At 41.7% G+C, this 19,819-nt stretch overlaps 3 protein-coding genes and 3 non-coding genes across 6 annotated transcripts; all 6 read left to right on the top strand.

Moving 5' to 3' along the window:
- The first annotated feature begins 318 nt into the window (after positions 1 to 318).
- On the top strand, positions 319 to 7,397 carry rps3 (ribosomal protein S3). The gene is made up of 7 exons (XM_085370431.1): positions 319 to 444; positions 1,472 to 1,602; positions 2,702 to 2,795; positions 5,156 to 5,250; positions 6,211 to 6,398; positions 6,485 to 6,688; positions 7,326 to 7,397. Exons 1-6 carry the CDS (start codon positions 319 to 321, stop codon positions 6,682 to 6,684), a joined length of 834 nt encoding a protein of 277 aa, XP_085226557.1. The 3' UTR covers positions 6,685 to 6,688; positions 7,326 to 7,397.
- LOC146619491 (small nucleolar RNA SNORD15) lies at positions 4,887 to 5,036 on the top strand. Its single transcript, XR_014906826.1, has one exon. It is a non-coding gene; the product is annotated as a small nucleolar RNA SNORD15 (small nucleolar RNA).
- LOC146619490 (small nucleolar RNA SNORD15) lies at positions 5,818 to 5,967 on the top strand. Its single transcript, XR_014906825.1, has one exon. It is a non-coding gene; the product is annotated as a small nucleolar RNA SNORD15 (small nucleolar RNA).
- LOC146619489 (small nucleolar RNA SNORD15) lies at positions 7,021 to 7,170 on the top strand. The gene has a single exon (XR_014906823.1). It is a non-coding gene; the product is annotated as a small nucleolar RNA SNORD15 (small nucleolar RNA).
- Positions 7,398 to 8,490: 1,093 nt separating the features above from the next.
- kctd14 (potassium channel tetramerization domain containing 14) lies at positions 8,491 to 11,664 on the top strand. The gene is made up of 4 exons (XM_085371376.1): positions 8,491 to 8,544; positions 10,477 to 10,701; positions 11,102 to 11,236; positions 11,353 to 11,664. Exons 1-4 carry the CDS (start codon positions 8,491 to 8,493, stop codon positions 11,662 to 11,664), a joined length of 726 nt encoding a protein of 241 aa, XP_085227502.1.
- A 4,339-nt stretch (positions 11,665 to 16,003) lies between these two features.
- On the top strand, positions 16,004 to 18,469 carry LOC146619486 (uncharacterized). The gene is made up of 3 exons (XM_085371019.1): positions 16,004 to 16,043; positions 17,117 to 17,588; positions 18,112 to 18,469. Exons 1-3 carry the CDS (start codon positions 16,004 to 16,006, stop codon positions 18,449 to 18,451), a joined length of 852 nt encoding a protein of 283 aa, XP_085227145.1. The 3' UTR covers positions 18,452 to 18,469.
- The last annotated feature ends 1,350 nt before the right edge of the window (positions 18,470 to 19,819 follow it).

Raw genomic sequence — 19,819 nt, 5'->3', positions numbered from 1 at the left:
TTAAGCCTAACCGTCTCACCATCTTTAGGATGAAGACTGTTCTTGGAGACAAGGGTAGTCGGATCAGACAGCTGATCGCTGAGGTCAAGAGGAGGTTCCCCGAAGACAGCGTGGTGGTAGGAAACAAAACGATACAAATAATTCGTATTTTAAGCTCACGTGGCCGCCCTCGCTGGCCTCGCTGTCGGCCTTTATAAGTGTTCCATCAGTGCCGTCGACCCGATTTATATCGCCGTGTAAATTCCTTTGGTAATAAAAATAGGAAACACACAAACTCAGGCTCATCGCATCTGCTCAAAGAACTACATTTCCCCGAGCATGCCAGGGACGGACCGTCACCGGAAGTCAGCTTTTAGCTATAAATCCATTTCCGCATCCTGTGCGGGTCCTTTCCTGTCTACGGCCCATTGGAAGATGGCGGTGCAAATCTCCAAGAAGAGGAAGGTTAGCCCCCATTTTACTCACAAACACGTTGCATTTGTTTAAAAATGGACTCACGCTGGATTTGATATGGTCGTTTGGTGGCCGTCCTGGTATCAGATGTGCCCGCTTGGGTTGAATCCTGAGCGGATGAATCCAGATGCTGTCTGCGCTGTGACCTCCTCATTTGGCTAACTAACATGGCTCTGAGCACCGAGGCCGGGCACAGTTACACACTGGTTGAAGTGTCTGACTTAAACACGACTTTAATGCCCGCTTTAAATCCTAATATGCGAAAAGACTTAGCTGAACTCTCATTTAAAGGTTGTTTGTGTCTGAGTCCAGGTTTTCGGAGGTGTTAGCTTCGCAGCCGTATTAATATAGAGCCAGAGACACAAACTGCCTCCTTAATGCTACTAATTCACTGAGAAATGTGGTTAATGAGACGTATGTGCAGTTAGAACTGTTCGGGTTAAATGTGGAGTCAGCACGGGGTTCATTTTAGTGAATCGTTCAAGGACATTAATTTTGAATTGGGAGGAATTTCACAGTAAAGCACGAGACATGTGGCAGCCTGCGTTTAAGCACTGAAGCCAGGCAAGCTGAAGTAAGCGGATGATACAAATACAGCCTGTTTAAAAACTGCAGAGCGATGAGATTCTGCTCGTTTTGTCTTCAGCACTCACTCTGAATGTGACTGTGCTCTCTGTAGAAGTGAATCCTGCTGTGGTTTGAATGCCATCATGGGTAGTTAGGAACTTTAAATTATCCTTTACATGTTTTAAATAAGTGTGAGCAGTGTGTTAGCTTCAAGTAAGCCCGCTTTTAAAGGGTCAAACCCATTCATTCATTTTCTGTAGCTGTATTTTATTATCTGTGTGGTTTCGGGGCCACAGCAGATGCATCAGTGTTGTACCTGTTGCAGCACTTGAAGGATGCATTGGCAGTTGGTGTGTGAGTGTGCAGCCTGTAGATGCTGGCAGAAAGTCTGCTTGGTGCTGGATGTTTGAGTGTTTCATAAACATAAAGCTTAACTGTTCTCTGTCCACAGTTCGTCGCAGACGGTATCTTCAAGGCCGAGCTGAATGAGTTCCTGACTCGTGAGCTTGCCGAGGATGGTTACTCCGGTGTGGAGGTGCGCGTGACTCCAACCAGGACTGAGATCATCATCCTGGCCACAAGGTGAGCAGTCGGCTAGTAGGAACCCAGTGAGTAAAGTGCAAAGGCTTCTGATTTTAAATGGTCAGGTGTTCCTCCAGTGATGAGACGGAGCAGGACTCAGTCTGGCTCTGCTGGTCGCTGGTTCTGATCCACGGCTAGGTTGCTTGCCCATCGCCCCTTTTTCATTAGTAGCTACTCGGGTCGACTCGCCACCGATCGACTTGTATGCTTGCTTGCTGTCATAGCAATGCCTCTCAATGTAGCACAACGCAATTAATGTCACATGAACGCTACAGCAAAGGTGGATGTTGAAGCGAATCTATACCTGCTGCTCGGTCTGTTGCATCTCGTTGCACTCGTGGGAACACAGTTGTTTTTGTAGCCATTTCTTTCGTTCCCAAGTTTAAAAAACAAGACGCTCTGATGCTTCAGTTGACGCTATTGATTAGCCAATTGGTGGCACGCAGTCAGAGGACGTCACATTTTAGTACCTGTTTGGAACCCCGGCCGAGTAGGTACTAAAAAAGTAACAGGTACTATGAACCTAATGGAAAACCCTGCAAACTGCTAATGGGAAAGGGGTGATGAGTCCCAATCCAAGAAGTTGTTACCGCTCCAGAAGATTTTGAGTTTAGAAACTAAACAAATATAGAAGCTTAAAATGAGTCTCTACTGTAAAGTGGATATGCCATTACTTTGGCAGTGCGCATATGCATGTAAACACTGTTGGTCCATTTGTAAGACACAGTGTGTTAACAGTGGTCTGAGCATTTGCTATTTTTGGCCATTTTTAAAGACAAACATATTTTAAGCTCGAGAAAATAAAAGCTTACATTAAAAGACATCCTAGAAGTCAGTCCTGATCATTTCCTTTTAATAATGCAAATGTTGGTTTTTAAATAGGCATTAAGATCACTGGTAAAATTACATCCAGTGTCAGTTTTGTTTATATAGCTCATCTTCCTTCCATGTAAACTCGGTGTGCTTATCTAAAGAGATAACTACTTCAGCTGTGTAGCTCTATGTTGTCTCAGCTTTGTGCCGGTGTTTGTAAAGATCTGGGTTTTGTTTTGTTATTTTTACCCATGTGGTTTAACTCTAATCATCTCACCATCTTTAGGACCCAGAATGTTCTTGGAGAGAAGGGTCGTCGGATCAGAGAGCTGACCGCTGTGGTCCAGAAGAGGTTTGGCTTCCCCGAGGGCAGCGTGGAGGTAGGAAACCAAGAAATAAGACTAAGAAGTGTTTTAAGCTCACTGTCGGATGTATTTTAGTATTAAATAATCCCTCAGTGGAGACATATCGGAACAAATATCTAAAGGTTTGGGGGGGAGGGGGGTGAAATTGCTGGTTTGCCACAAAAATGTAAACATATGGAATTTGAAATTATTTTTTTAAGTCCTTTTTTTTTTTTGGTTTAAAATATTAATACTTTGCCAACAGCACTTGACAATAATATCATCCTAGTAGGAACCCAGTGAGTAAAGTGCAAAGGCTTCTGATTTTAAACGGTCAGGTGATGAGACGGAGCAGGACTCGTCCTAACATTTACTACTTTAGTTCAAATCTTTATTCCTAAAACTTTCAAGTAATAAAAAGCAACAGACTACAAAAACATATTTGTAACTCATAAAGTAACTTAAAGTTTCTTATTATTGTTATTATTTATATTAATTATAGAATAAAATGGAACAGAACAGCCTTTTATTGTCATTGGTCATGTACAGTGAAATTGTGGATGCTGGAGGAATAAAAATATAAATAAATTAATAAAAAATATAATTAGTGTCACTGCTGCAGATTTCACCTGCTCTGCCTTTATAATGTGAGGGAGTGGACCTGTCTACCTCCTGAAGTTTGGTGTGTTTTGTTCTGATTTATATTTCCATGATTGAAGATGAACACATAAATAAATCTGGTGGTTTTTGGAAAATTGCTTTGGTAATGAACCCGCAAAATCATGCTCGTCGCATCTGCTCAGAGAACTACGTTTCCGTGACCATGCCAGGGACAGACCGTCACCGGCAACCAGCTATATCTATAAATCCATTTCCGCATCCTCTGCTGGTCCTTTCCTGTCTAAGGCCCGTTGGAAGATGGCGGTGCAAATCTGAAAGAAGGTCAGCACTGTTTTATCCCCGTTTTACTCACAAACATGTGGAAGCCTTTAAAAATGGGCTCACACTGGATGGGGTGTAATTTGTGCCTGTCTGGGTTCAATACTGAGCGGATGAGTCCGGATCCTGTCTGTGCTGCGACTGCTTCATTTGGCTGGCTAACATGGCTCTGAGCAGCAAGGCTGGTGCCTCTTTCCATGTTTTCCATATTTCCAGGTTGTTGATTGTCACGTCTAGGTTTCCATGTTCTTTGTCTTCCGCGTGTAGTAATTTAGTTCCTGCCAGTTTAGTTATCATCAGTATTGTTCTAGTTTCCTTCTTCCTTTTGTTTTGAGTGCTTGGTACGTTTTTTTTATTCAGTCACAATAAGCGACGCGTCTTTTGTCTAACACACCACGCCTTCAAGTGTCTGCATTTGGACCCACACCAAGCACCAGCCTTCCCAGCTGTGACAGTGACCTGACCATGATGACCCAGCAGCATTTCTTTGACAATATTTTTGAATTTGGCATTCGACCAAGGATTCTTGGACTATTGACCGAAGGAGACAGAGTACTTTGTCATGGCCATGATCTCCACTTCCCCGCCAGCTGGGGACCCAGCCGAGCCCTCCCAGCTCCCTGCGACGTCCATGCCACTAGGTCCAGCCACGTCTCAGCCAGAGGACTTTGCGACATCTGGCCCTGCCAAGCCTCGCCACCATCGCTGACCTTGTGGTCGGCCCCCAGATTGTTTTGCCAGTTACATCGACCTCCGGGTTGACCCCCTGAATTGTATTTATTTTGCAGTCTTGTGCTCGTTTTTTGAAAATGAATATCTGCTCAAAGAACTACATTTCCATGAGCATGCCAGGGACGGTCCGTCACCGGAAGCCAGCCTTTCGCTATAAATGCGTAAGACTAATCTGTGTTTTAAGCTCACTGTTGGATGGTTTTTAGTACGGAAAGTAATTCGTCAGTGGTGAGGTGTATCTGAACAAATGTTTGAAGGTTTCAGAGTTTGAAAAATAAATGCATTTGGCTGCAAAAATGTAAAAATATGGAATTTTAAACTGTTTAGAGGTCGTTTGTTTGTTTGTTTGTTTACAATATTAACACTTTGCCAACAGCAGTTTACAGTAATCTCATCCTGGTAGGAAACCCAGTGAGTAAAGTGCAAAGGCTTCTGATGTTAGACAGTCAGATTTCCCTTCAGTGATGATACGATGACGAGACGGAGCAGGACTCGGTCTCGCTCTGCTGGTCGCTGGTTCAGATCCACGTTCTGTGGTTCTGCTCCAGCACCTCAGAGCAGGAAGTCCTTTCCATGTGAAGACACAGAGGCATTTGTCTGAGAAGGGTCGAGGCATCAGGACTGTGCTGCAGACGGTGCAGGAAACCTGCAGTCCATCGTTACACGTGCTGGTTTGATCCCGGTGTTTGTCTGTAATACTGAAATGTCCTTCCTCTTTCTTTTAGCTGTATGCTGAGAAAGTTGCCACTCGTGGTCTGTGTGCCATCGCTCAGGCTGAGTCTCTGCGCTACAAACTGCTGGGAGGCCTGGCTGTGCGCAGGTGAGCTGGATTTCTTTAATTTAACTAAATAATTTTTGTTACAAATTTCATCAGACTGGTGTGATTTAAACAGTTAATGACTCCACAGGGTTAACTTCCACCTTAGAAATGTTTTCTGCCATTGAGTAATAAGTAATGTACGTTTACACATAAGCTCTTTACATCAACACAATCTTGTTCTTAATGAATGAATATTAACTTTAGTTTCACCATTATAATTGTCTTTTTGTAATGTGTTTTGTCCTTTAACACAAAGATATTTTATTAAACGTTTCTTAACGTTATGCGTCCTAACATGACATCTTAAGCTCTAACTATATCTCTGCACACAGTTTAATGTTTGGATGTTTTTCTCAAGTCAATTATTTATGAGTGTATTCTGCTCGTGGCACATCTCTTAGCATGTTGGACCCGACCCAAAGTATGAAATTTGATCGTAATCTAGAAGAGTAAACAGTAAAAATGCTGACAGAGGTTAAATTATGGTCAGTAGGAAACACCCTGTCATAAAAAACCTCATGTGTACTTTGAGGGTGAAGCCTGTGTTCTGTGTGTCAGCTTCTGTCCCTTCGGTGATGATACGATGACGAGTCGGAACAGGACTCATCCTGGTTCTGCTGGTCGCTGGTTCAGAATCACGTTCTGTGGTTCTGCTCCGGTTCCTCAGAGCAGGGGGTCCTTTCCAGGTGAAGACATTGAGGCATTTGTCTGAGAAGGGTCAAGCTCGCTTTAATGAAGCTCACTGATGAAGGAGGCGTCTCCTCCTCATGGCATGTTTTACCGATTTAAAACCTGAAGACCTCCAGCTGAACCCACCATGTAGAAAATTGATGTTTTTTATGAAGTCGACCAACCAGAATCATTTCAGTCACAGTGAAAGTTTCCTGAGAGAAGCTTGCAGTACTTTGGATCCACTGATCGATTAGCCGCTAACGCTATTTTATCACTCTGCTTTTTCAGGGCTTGCTATGGCGTTCTGAGGTTCATCATGGAGAGTGGCGCCAAGGGCTGCGAAGTCGTCGTGTCCGGCAAGCTGAGGGGTCAGAGGGCCAAGTCCATGAAGTTTGTGGACGGTCTGATGATCCACAGCGGAGACCCCGTCAACTACTACGTCGACACAGCCGTCCGCCACGTCCTGCTGAGGCAGGGTGAGTGCAGCTCGGCCACATGCAGCCAAATCAAACTGCCATCGCGTTGTTTTGGTGGCACTGATGTGTTTATTTAATGCTCTCAGGTGTGCTGGGCATCAAGGTGAAGATCATGCTGCCCTGGGACCCCAGCGGTAAGATCGGCCCCAAGAAGCCCCTGCCCGACCACGTCAGCATTGTGGAGCCCAAGGAGGAGACCCTGCCCACCACACCAATGTCTGAGCAGAAGGGGGCCAAGCCAGAGGTGCCCGTCATGCCCCAGGGAGCACCTGTACCCACTGCATAAGAGGGTAAGAGACAGGGTTTTATTTGACTGCTGCAGGGCCTTCACAAGGCTGTATACCAATGATATATCCTGTCCTGCTGCTAACCTAAGAGAGAAAACACAAAAAATAAATTAGTTTTTTAGTTCTTCTGCAGTAAAATTGGAGGTTCCTGTGAATTCTGATAAGTAGATATGTTCTGTTTGCTACAGTGGAGCTTCAACAGGTTTAAATTATGACATTTTAGCCATTCGGGTCCGTTCCGGTGACACTGTTGCTGTCCTGATAATATATCGCAAAATAATCTGGATCCAGTGATTTAACACAGACTGTGGTGTTGGACGGTCTCACACGGCTCCCTTCGGTGATGATACGATGACGAGTCGGAACAGGACTCATTCTGGTTCTGCTGGTCGCTGGTTCAGAATCACGTTCTGTGGTTCTGCTCCGGTTCCTCAGAGCAGGGGGTTCTTTTCAGTTGAAGACATCGAGGCATTTGTCTGAGAAGGGTTTCAGCTCACAAACACGAACCGTGACACTTTTACAGGACACCAAAAACAGTCTTTTAGGAACTCAGAGAAACTGAGGTCAACAATTTGAGCTCAGGATTCAGTTTACTGATTTCTGAAACTGGGTTTAATTCTCTTTTTTTTTCTCTTTGCAGGTTTTCAGTCGTCGCACCAGATGGAAGCAAGGCCCTTTGATTTTTGTGTACAAAAACAATAAAATTTGGAAAATACACTTAAAACAATGAGTGGATTTATTTAACTGCCTGTAGGTTTCATGTGGAGTGGGAAAACTGAGGGAAAAGTTTACAATTTTCCCAACCAGCTCATCTTCAAAACATGCCAAAGTGCTCAGAAGATTATGAGCCGACCTCTTAAACACAATGTAATGGTTTTTTCCTGGTGTGTGGGAGCAGCAGGTTTATTTCACAGCAGAATGCAGAGTCACTGCTGAAGTATGAAACCAGTGTTGGGCATAAAGAAAGTATATGGTAGAGAAAAGTCAAAGTAATGTCCCCGTGGAGGACACAGGATGTGAAATCTAATATTCTATTCAAAATAGTGAAAATCTAAAAGTTGCTATGGCGCCCCCTGGTGGGTGGAAGATGGAATTTACACGTAAAGTAAGCTTCAAAATTTGGACATTGTACATGCAGATTGTTGGTTTTAAAATGCGTTTCAGCTTTAAGTTTTGCATTTAATGCACAGCTGGTTGTCAAACTGTGGTGCTGGCCCCGCTGGTGGGACACGAACCACCAGGTAAGAAATATGAATTAAGGTGAAATTGATACTCACCTTGAAAGTAAATAAATCAGGACTTTTGTTTTGTGTGTCAATGACTGATTGAAAAGAGAACTGCGTCAGTGTGGAAACCAATGAGTACAAGACTGATGTTCACAGCTTCACGGAGTGTTTAACGAGAAAAGTGAGTAAGCTGCGTGAAATGCCCCTTTAGGGTGACGTCAGAAGGAAAGATGTGTCACTGCTCCATTTTCGGGTGCAACAAACGTCACGTGTGACGTAAGTGTGGCAGCCTACAGTAAATGTGAATATATCACACCATCCATACAACTTTACACTGAATAAATATATTTTAGAAATATACGAGTATAAATAAACGGTTATCAGTCTGCGCATGCGCGCTTTCCCCGTTTCAGGGTAAATTAAAAAGTTTGATAAGAAAGGGAATCGTGTTGCAGCCGAGTGATCCATCTTCTCGGCACTAAAGAAGGTCCGGGTTAGGCCACGCCCCCTGGTTGCTACCTGTAGAAAAATGTAACAGGTGAACTCCCAGCTCCCACCCGGACCACCGCTGAAGACACGATGAGTCTGCCGGACTACAAATCAACAGAAAAACCGCCTTCGTCCGCGGCTCCGGTAAGACTGCAGCCCTCGGTGCGATCGTTTGGAAGTTTGGTGGAGCTGAAGGAAATCCTCCACCTGCTCGGGGGCTGAACAGGTGGATGCAGGTGTAGCCAGACAACAAATTATAACTTTTTCCAAAGTGAAACAGGGCAGATGTTTGCTGTGCTGCTGTTTCACGGCATTTTAATCTCTAACAGTTTTCCAGAGACGCGTTAAAGGGCGCTCTGGTTCACAGGAATCAAACTTCCAACTTCGAGGAAGTTTCGTCTGAAATGTTCCCAAAACCTTTCCTGCCGTTTTAGGATTAATGGGAACACCGTTTAACTTCTCTGTGCATGTAAAGGTGGAGCCGACGCAGTGAGCGGTGGGATTTCACCGACTTACTGAAGTATTGCTGTACTTTCAGTTTAGCAGTATATGTAGTACTTTACTTGAGGAACAAGGAAAACGCTGTCATTCATTGGCAGCTACGGTCGGTTCCTTTACGGGCAAATGAGGCGCTGATACAAAGCAGTGCACTGTTACAGCCACAGCTCGGTCATAAAACAGCCACCAATCATCCAATTATAGAGGCAATGTTTGTGAATACTGCAGTCAGGAATGAGAATATTTCCAGAGAATATTTTTAATTTAGATGCTTAAGACCATGAAATGTTGTCTCTGTGCATTGGTTTGGTTTTAACGCTTCTTTATAATATTTAAAGTGTGGTGCGCATGTTTCCTTCCAGTTTTTCTCAAATTAGAGTACAGTATCAGAGAAATGTAGTGTAAGTATCACAGGTAAGAGAGTAAAAAGTGACGCATCGCTGGGTAAGCAGCATTTTACAGCTGAAGCTGTTTACACTGTGGGTATGTCCCGGCTCACAGCGGTGAGCCTGTAGGGCTGATCTAACATGTCTGCATGTCCATGCATCTATTTTCTGCATTTTCCTGTCTTTTATGATCATGTGATAATAAAATAGGTGTTTATTTGTACTCAAAGAGCTTACATGCAGGCTAAATGTCCGCGCTCATGAACCATAGTAACATGGGACTTTTAAGCATATTATGTGGCACAATTAAAATAATTTAAAGAAAACAAACAACAGCAAAATGTTAAGAGACAATGTTTTTGTACATGGTGATTGTTTTTTTTTTTTTTTTTTTTTTTTTTTTTTTTTTGTATAATCTTTGCAAAATCTGCAACACAACTAATTAGTCTTAAAATTAATCATATTTATTAGAAGTGTTTGCATTTGAAGGAGGGTTCTAAGACATCTCCTGTGGATGATCCATATTCATCTTGTAGTTTTCCCTCCCCTTGTCTCGATGGAGCGTGCTCATTTTACTTTACATACAGTTTGAATGTTGATCATTCCTGACAACAAGGATTTTCACTTGAGTTTAAAGAGTATTTTCTGCACATAGAGAAAGCTAAATAAATACCTGAATGCACAGACTGTGTGTAGCTCTGCAAGGCTGTCAGGCAGCATGAATCACCCACTTAATGATTTGCACAGGTAGATAAGACTGCATTCCTTCATGGTCTGTCAACACTGAAGCAGCCTGTCAGGGTGGCCTCACAGGACTAACATTAAAATTATGGATAACGCCTTTCACATGTTTATTTGTTTATTATATATTCATTTAAAAAATATAAAATTAATGAAAACAGTGTAGATTTGAAATATATTGTAGTTTTTACCTGATGCCACTAAATTCAGAGGAAGGATTCACATATAAAAATTTCAGATTTCAACAGATTTTACAAACTAAATTGATCTATTATTGGTTATGTATGACTTTGACTCACAATAATAAGATAAAAGCTGCTTAAACTTTTGATTTCAAATCGTCTGTATTTGAGCATGAGGCTGCACATAAGCCCAGTGTTTAAATACTGTAACTGTTCCTGCAGTCATTTGGTGCACTCTGCAGAAACCTAAATATCGTCTTTTTCCTCAGAACTTTCATGTTGTGCAGTTAAATGTCGGGGGTCACCTGTACACCACCACTCTGAGCACGCTCAGGAAGCACTCCGACTCCAAGCTGGCGGAGATCTTCAGCGGACCGCCCAAACTGCGTACTGACACACAGGGACGCTACTTCATTGACCGCGATGGGTCACACTTTGGAGCCATCCTGGAGTTCCTGAGATCAGAACAGCTGCCCAAGGAGAACATCCAGGAGGTCCGACTTATCACGATGTAGCTCTGCTCGTATAAAGCTCCATATTTTTACTTTCTGATTCTACTAGACTGGCTTTGGATGATTCACAATTCAAAATAATCCTTTTTTGTATTTACTGGGCTTTGGCGCCACTGGCACAAACTGTTTTAACTCCTCCTCCTTTTAATTAAGCTTTCTTCTGATTGGTTGCGCCTGCAAACCTGTTAGACACGGAAGATTATTAGGACTGTCCTCACACTGTTTGGCCATGTTTAATATGAACATCCGCCATAAGTTTACATCGAAGAAGTTCTTAATAGTTTTAAAGTATTTAAGATATGAATATAAAACCAGTTTAAAAAACAGGGGGTGTGCCCTGCTGCCAAAATTAATTTTAAGTTTGCAACTCGTGTTTCTGCAGGTTCATAAGGAGGCGATCCACTACAACATCAAACCGCTGATCAAACTCTTGGAGGAGACTCCTCGGCTGTTTGGAGAGCTGGTGGGAAGGCAGCAGTTCCTCTCCAGAGTCCCACACTACAAGGAAAACATCGAGGTGAGCTGCACTCACACCAATAATCCACGACTGTTTGTAGTTTACACTCCTACTTTGGAATTCATGCAACTTCACATTTCCACTTTTTGAATGATCATTTAGAATTTTTCCTCCAGGTTCTGATTCGTATCGCCAGGGCCGAGGCCATCGCCGCACGCCACTCCTACATCATCATCTGCGTGCTGAGGACGGAGGAGGATTTGGGCTTCTATGATAATGCCATTAACAGCTTGGAGGCGGCTAAGGAGTCGGTGGTGACGTTCGGGCCGTGGAAGGCCGCCCCGTTGGTCAAAGATCTGCTGGACTGTGTAAAGATGGACATCGAGAACCAGGGCTACAGGGTGAGCATCCAGCCTCACGCCGTGGAGAAGAGCTTCCTGTCCAGGAGCTATGACTACTTTTATCAACTCACATTCACCTGGTGGTGATGAGACGGCTGAACAAAACTTGAAACCGTGCATACTCTTTCTTTAAAAAAATTACAGACTGCACTTTGTTATGTTTTTGTTATAGAGCCACACTAAAACAAAGGCTCAGTAAAGCATCGGTCTATCATTAATTTCAAAGGTACTGACTTCCTGAAAGATGGGGAAAAAAAAAAAAGAGGGCTTGTAGCTTCTGCTTGTGATGAGTGAAGTGCATCTTTCCTAGTAGCCAGCAGGGGGCGACTTCTCAGGTTTCAGAAGTCCAGCTGACCTCAGGGGACACTTTAGTGATGAGTTTGGGGTCTTACTCTCTAGCTTTCAGTCTTGTTTACTAGGACATGATGATATGTTTTAATCATTGTCTCTGTTAGTGTCCAGAAGGACTTCAGGCTGGGGCAGCCTTGTGATTTTCATCTGCCTGTCTGTGTTTGTCAGTCAGAGCTACGCCTCACCGTTTTTTCCTTTTCAAACTTGATATTTTTATTTAAACAATAAATGTTCAGCTCAAGGCTTCACAGCAGGACCTGAATAATCAGTGGGTGATGTTGCATTATGGCTATGTTAATGTTTTATGTACAGTCTGTGGGTTTAAGCGCCTGCTGCCAAGCAAAGATTTCTCTTTTAATTCATTTCAGATGCTTATAAATATAAATGTTGGTTCATATTCAGTGCTGTGTTGAACAAACACTAACTACTCTATTATTAAATCTTCTTGTCCACCCACAGGTCTCAGTAGTAACTTGTTTAATTAGATGGCATCGTCCACACGTGAAACTCATCCTACTGTCGTTACTGTAACACGAGCCACACAGCTTCTTGCATACGATTTGATGCAAATAATAAAAAGCAATTACAACATTTAGTCAAACAAAATGTCTGAATTTAGTTTTTCACATATTTCCTAAATATTTGGAAATATGTGAAAATGATAACTCAACAGTTATGTGACATTTAAATTCAAAGAATTTAAATAAAACTCAGTTTCTGTTGGTCAGATTTCTTTCTTTTTTTTTCAATCAAACCTAAATACCTAACCTAAATATCACAGAGAGAAAAGTAGTGTGATCGCAAACAATCCACAGGACAGCAGCCACGTACGTCTCCTACATTTACAGCACAAATGATCTTCGAGTGAACACAAAGACGTTTAGAAAGGCAAACAGCTGTGAAGTGTCTATGACGGGTCAGGTTTGTCCGTGCCCTGCAGAAAATCAGCCCCGTAGTAGAACTGGATCAAAAGAAACAAAATCAGTTTTTCTTTTTTGTTGACCAAGTGTACCAAAGAGTTTCTTGTTTCTCCAATTTAATTGAGAAATCAGTGTTTGGTTTTATTTACCTAAATTGATCAAGGGGCCTAATTAAGACAGATCTTGGATTTGGTCACTTGGCCACATGATTTCATACAAATCCAGAGTGATGGTTTCTTTCATAAAAGGCAACATGTCCAGTGATCCTTGGCGTTAACTGTCTGGTCATTCAGTCCTTAGCGTGTTGCTGTGTTAGACTTTCTAACCAAAGGTTGGTCCTTCAGTATAAAACTTCATACACTGTAGCCGGGGAAGTTAAGTCAGTGACGAAAAAAAGAGCGTCACACACACGACAACCAAGCATTTCACAACCCAGTTTAAGAGAACTAAAAAGGTCATTTAAAAAAAAAGAACAAGCGTCCTGACAGAAAGCAGAGCAGTGTTTGCCACAGAGCAGGGCATAGCATCCATCAGCTGTCTCATGTCAGACCACATCCTTTGTGATCAGAGTGTGACTAAACGGCAACAAACAGCGGTTACAGGGGCCGATTGTGCAGCTCGGAGGCCACAGATAAGAAAAAATCTGGAGTCGTTTCCACAAGCAGCCCATGAGTGTCCTGCTGGTGTGTCTTCCACAACATTAACCTAGATTTGTTAACATGATAAAATTACAGACAATCTTCAGTTTTCATCTAAAGGACGTTCAAAAGAAAAAATAAAACTAACAAGTAGCACTGCTGCACACAGTGAGCTTGACAGGGAGCATTTAATAAAGTCCCAACAGCTATAAATACCTAAGTTGGTCCACAAATATTTGGTGAATTCATGAGTGAATGTTTGGTCGCTGAAAAGTCAGATGGCAGAATGTTAGCAGCTGACAAGCTCTTCTTGAAGAATTTCTTCGAATTTTAGCTCAAGTGCAGGATGACGCGCAAAGAGAAAAAAGGTTTGCTGAGGTATTAGGTCAAAGCACGATTTCTTCCCTTGTTCAAAGAAAGAGGAGGGGTGGACACGTAGCATACAGTATTTTCACCACAATGACACAATTGCACTTCCTCACAAAAGCCCCTGAGGATGAAATATTGCACAAGATTTCACACCCTGGATCTCATTATAAGAAAAGTGATGCTGCTAAGTGACAATTCAAAAAACTCAAAAAACAACGTTTTTGTTTGTGTTTAACACAAACGCCGTTACTCAACTCTGAGTGTGAGCAGACATCTTTTTATTCTTTGCTGTTTCACAAAACTGTGCCACCTGTGATCAGCCCAGCAGCACTGTTTGACTGGATCATTTGAGCAAAGCATAAGAGTGCAGTTAACAAGTCCTCTAATCTTGCTTTAAAGCCACAGGGCAGGCACCTTCAGGCAGGCACCAGTAGCAGGAATGAACTGAGCAAATCTAAATTAAAAATAGATATCAATATAAAGATCGATTATTTAGAATTATGTTATTGTGTTGGCGTTTATTTCACTAAAACTTTGGATGTCTAAAGTGGAAAATATCAGAAGAAGTTTGAAAACCACTGATTGAAACCACACACTGTAAAAGAGATGAACACAGCTGCTGTATCACCCACTGGTCTGGCCTGTGCATCTGAAGCTTCAGTGTTTGCATTTTGCCTTCTGACATGTTCGTTTTTCAATGTTGAGATGGAAGCTTTGAGTGCAAAGACCCAGCTGGGTTTTCAGTATAAGGATCCTTGTGCTCTTTTGCGTTCCTGTTTTTTGTGACCACACAGACCCTGCAGAGAATTTAAGCTACAGTCCACCGTCCGTCCACCTTTGATTATAAAGCACTTTAAAACAACTACAGCTGACACAAAGTGTTGTGCATTGAAACTAAACAAAATAATAAAAATACGACATAATAAGATATAAATAAAACCATAAAAAAGATTCAAGCAAACACAAACGTCTGGGATGATTTGTGTCTCACAGGAAACCAAATGATGTGTCAGATAATTCTATTAAAATGCTCCAGAATGAACCAGCACCATAAACATGGTGGAGAGGTCCAGTTTAGTGACGCCAGTCTGGCTCCTAAAAATTGATTAGTGACCACCTAACAACCACCGGTCATCAGGGGAAAATGAGTATCCTAACTGGATGTGACTGGTTGCTGGAGACTGCTGTGACGTCAAATGCTAAAGCTTAATTCATGCAGGTCTGCAGACCAGTCAGTGACCCACCAGTAAGCACCAGGTGGTTGTTGTCATTGAGTAAAACTCCTTGTAAAACGCTTTACTGCACGCTGCTGCACCGAAAGCCTTTTTGGAACAGCTTTGCACTGCAGGTTTCTACAGTCACCCATAGTTTGTATGGAAGACGCTGACTTGTCTGCAAACAGTCACCGACTACAGGCCACTCTGCAGCGAGTCTGTGACTGCAGCACAAACTGGAAACAGAGACGCTTGAATCATGTTGATTTGGCAGTGAGGCACAACTTGTACTTTGAAGTTGTTCGTGGACAAATCTGCGTCTTCACTGCAAATGCATAGCCGCAGCAATCTGCCACTAACTGAAACGATCACTAGGAAGTTTTGGGTGTGGCACCCTGTTTGTAACTGAGACAGCCACCAACCTCCTGCAACCACTCATCATTTTTCCCTGGTTACTGGAGATTACCAGGGAGTTGCTGTCCAGTCTAGGCCTGTGTCACTACAGCTGTATCCAGTGTATGTAACAGTATTTTAGATTTTATTCTCTTAAAAACATACAAGGTACTGTGAAAATCCTTTCACATGGTATCCAAATATGTATGTTTGCAGTTTGGAGTAAAATGCAGAAGCAGCACAGGTCTGATGGGCAGGGACAGCAGGAGCTTTGATGTGATTTAAAGAAATGGAAAAAGCTGCTCGTTATAAGCACAGAAATGAGCTTTCACACATAAACACATTTTACTGAATGTGTTTGTGATGAAAAACATTTAACACGTCGTGCTAAATACCTGTGAGGCTCGTATCAGTGAGGCTGAAGGCTGATGTGAGCGTCCTGTTTTGTTTGGGGTAACACAGGAAATGAAGGCGGCAGTCTAGAAAGAGCTGAGGCAGCAGCGACGAGAACAAAACACGCTCCAGTGTTGAAATCACAAACATGATGAGAGTCCTGCTGCTCACCAGTCTTCTCCTGACAGGTACAGATTGTTTGTTGTTGGTTTGATTCTTAGCTACAGAGGTTTCTCCTTTTTTTGAGATTTGTATTCTTTAAAAGCTCTTTTAAATGTAAATGAACACGTGTCTGATGAAGACACACAGAAAGAAGTTTTGCTTCACTTGAATTACTTTTACTTTTTTATCTAATCTTTTTTTTAGGATCCATTTATCCAATCGTTTTAATATTCAGAACCGATTGTGATTAAAAATGAAATCTGAAACACAGACCTCACGAAGGCAAAGCTTTTATCTCCACACAGGGTTTTGTGTGACTTTTTGGATGTGTTTGATTGTTTGCAGGTTTACTCAAAAATAGATTTGCATAAAAAATCTACAGGAGGTGAAAAAGTCTCCCAACTTGTGAGAAAGTGAGAAATTGTCTTAATTTTCTCATGAAAATAAAATTCAAATTAAAAACTTCAAACATTTCGAGAGACTCACACGTGGAGGGAACTTTTAGTCTGTAACTTAATTAAAATTTACATTTAAAAGATTAAAAACGTCATTTTATTCATTGTTATTTGTTATCCTATATACAACTCTGACTTTTAGGTTTCCATGTCTGTTCCTAATGTTTGATGCAGATCTGTAGTTCTGAACTGTAGCCGAACAATTTATTGGCTTTTTGGGGGGGTTGTGTTTTCCTTCTTTGTTTTTTTGTCATATAATTTTTTTTTATCTCTCATTTCAAATACATTCAACAGGGCGGCTGACTGTATAAAGGTGATTATAGACACAGGGGAAAATCGTTGGTATGCAATTTGGTCCTTGACCTTTTGTCATGTTGGCCTCGTGCAGGGAGCTCTCTGACCTTTTAGTCTTTAAGTCTTAAAAATGTGCAAACAGCACAAGCAGGGAAAGTCTTTCTTTAAACTGCTTTTTTTTTCCTTAAAATGAAAATTACAGACTACAAAGTTGGACTGTACTGTAAGAAAATATTAAAGAGCACAGATGTTTGAATATTACTGCATACTAAATTGCTCCTTTTAGATCTTTCATGTCTTTCATGAAGGTTTTATCAGATTTGTTTAAATAAAAAATCTCTTGTTGACAGGTGCGAGGTGCAAAAAGGACGTGTTTGTGTACAGCACAGTTGGAGGAGACGCTCTTCTTCCATGCATGGTGTCCTCAGACTGCTCCGCCATCTCCTGGACCTTCTTTAACAAAGGCACGGACGTGCGGTTCGTCCATGAGGTCGTCAATGGGAAGGTGACGGCCGATTCAGACAAATCCAGCCGTATGACCTTCACATCCAACTGCTCCATCAGCCTCCGCAACCTCAGGGTGCGGGACGCTGGATCCTACGTCTGCCTGAGGAACGACCAGCCTGTCACTGACGTTTACCTCTCCCTCCTCACAATCTCGTCTTTCTCCACCTTCACCGACCTCCAGCCTGGAGGAATCCTCTCCTTGACCTGCACCTTCTTCACTTATTATGACGCAGGGAGCTGCAAGTCATACTCAAAGAGCGTGTTCGGCCAGAGCTGGGTGGATGAGGATGGGAGAAAGCTGCCCAACAACAGCAGGTTGGTTTTTTAGGTCATTTTATTTCTGTTAATCATAAAGACTATTACCATAAATAACCCATAACACATGTTGTGCTGTATTGCAATAAATGTTTTCTTTATTGCAATCATCTTAATAGATAACCATTTTTTTTATTTTAATCGTTTAAAAACAGCTAGTACCATTAAATATAAAATATGAGAAAAAGTAAAAGATTTATTTATTCTTTATCTAAGGAGGAAAATATTTCCTGTTATTAAAAAAATCTAAATTGCGAGAGTATCTGAGCTGAATTTAGATCGATGAGGTTCTAATACAGACACATACACACAGCAAAATACACAAAATGAGTATATGAGATAAAGACTGAATAAAAAAAACAACCAGAATTATAAACTTATATTTTACATTATAAAAGAAAATGTAAGTCAAATGAAATTATTGTCTCAGACCAAAACTAAAAGCAGAAATGTTCAGGTGAACACTGCCTGGTGATGAACGACAGCTGTGTGATGTTTCTCTGTCCGTTTCACCTCTGTGCAGGTACAACCTGACCAGCCACACTCGCTGCAACATCACTCTGGTGACAAAACTCCAGAAGGACGACAACAACAGGAGGTGGAGGTGTCTGGTGAACACCACAGAGAACAGCAGAGCCGTGTTTCTGGACTTCAGGTCTGCCTTTTTGTTCCAAAATAATGATGATGACAGCCTGAATCCTTCGGTCACGGCGATGTGTCAGGTGAAGCTGCCCATCAGCCGCATCGTGCTCTGTGTGGCCCTCCCGATCATGGTGACCATAGTGGCATTCTTCACATGGAAGTCGGACCGCGAGAGGGCCAAAGCATCAGCAGAATCCTTCATGCTCCACGAGATCAACTGACCGTCCATCACTGCAGGATTTTTGTACTATTTTCACTTCTCTGGCCCCTTTTCAATCATCACATCCTCATGGATCCTGTAAGAGAATACTACTACAGTTATGTTGCAGTATTGTATTATTAATGACATATTTTGCATGTATGCAAAAAAAAGGTTCTTGTTGTTTTTTAGTTCTTTGTTTGTTTGGTTTTTTTGATTTGTTTTTACTGCTGAAATGTGTAAAAAACGTCGCCTGGATGCGATCTGTTGCTATGTTGCGTTGTTTTAAAGCCTGTATAGATCTTTCAGCACTGATGGTACCAGGGCATAATCAGACCCAACCAATATAACCCCCCAATAAAATTATGAATTATCTTGCATAAATAGGCTGTTGATTTTCTTTACTGATTTCAGGTATTACCAGCAAAATAGTTGCATGTTTAATCATCTGGGAATTTACCCAGATTTATTTATTTATTTAGACAGAGATCTTGACCCCCATTGGTAAACATTATTCTGAAAAGTTTCCACAATTTGTAGACAGTTTTTTGGAGCTTGGTGAACCTCTGTCCATCCTCTCTTTTTATACCTGGTCTGTTACTGACCTGTTGTTAATTAACACAGCTGTGAAATGTCCTCCAGTTGATGCTTTTTAGTACCACTTACTTTTCCAGCCTTTGTTGTCCCAACTTTTCTCAGATGTGTTGCTGCCGTCAAATTCAAAATGAGCTAATGTTTTATAGTAAAATATTTCACTTTAAACATTTTTAATGTTTTGGTGTTGTATGTTGAATAAAATGTTGGTTTATGAGATCTGAAAATAATTGCATTGTGTTTTATTTACAAACTTTGTTGACATTGGGGTTGTAATTGTCTGAAATCGCTAAAAGTGTGCGAAGATGCAAGGTCATAGCTTCACTGCATTACACAGCTACAAAGTATTACAAAGCTAAAACAAATAGTAGATCATCCAAATATCATTACTCACATTTGCTTAAATAGAAAAATAGTAAATACGTGCAGTGATTCACTGAAATATGCATATATACAAAACAAATAGGAACAACAAGAGTACAATTCTAACAAGTCTGAAAAGTCCATATTTGGCATGATCACCTTTATTCATCAGCACAGCTTGAACTCTCTTTCACTGCTGTCTTGTAATTTCTATAAGTGGTCTTCAGGAATAATTCTCCAGACTTCTTTAAAGCTCTTCTTTGGATGTCAGCTGCCGTTTCTTCTGGTCTCTATCAAGATGATCTCACACTGCTACAGTGATGCTGAGTCTTTCCAGATGGTATTGGATTCCAACATCACAGGATCCAAACCACAACAGAGCCTCTTGTAGAGACCCTCTGCTGTACCTCTCTCTTGACCTCCATCTGTCAAA

This window comes from Diplotaxodon limnothrissa, linkage group LG14, assembly GCF_057381915.1.
Source record: "Diplotaxodon limnothrissa isolate DT_005_m linkage group LG14, D_limnothrissa_male_GT1.1, whole genome shotgun sequence".
Taxonomy (NCBI): domain Eukaryota; kingdom Metazoa; phylum Chordata; class Actinopteri; order Cichliformes; family Cichlidae; genus Diplotaxodon; species Diplotaxodon limnothrissa.
The sequence above is the reverse complement of the archived record's forward strand: the minus strand, read 5'-3'. Positions and strand labels throughout refer to the sequence as shown.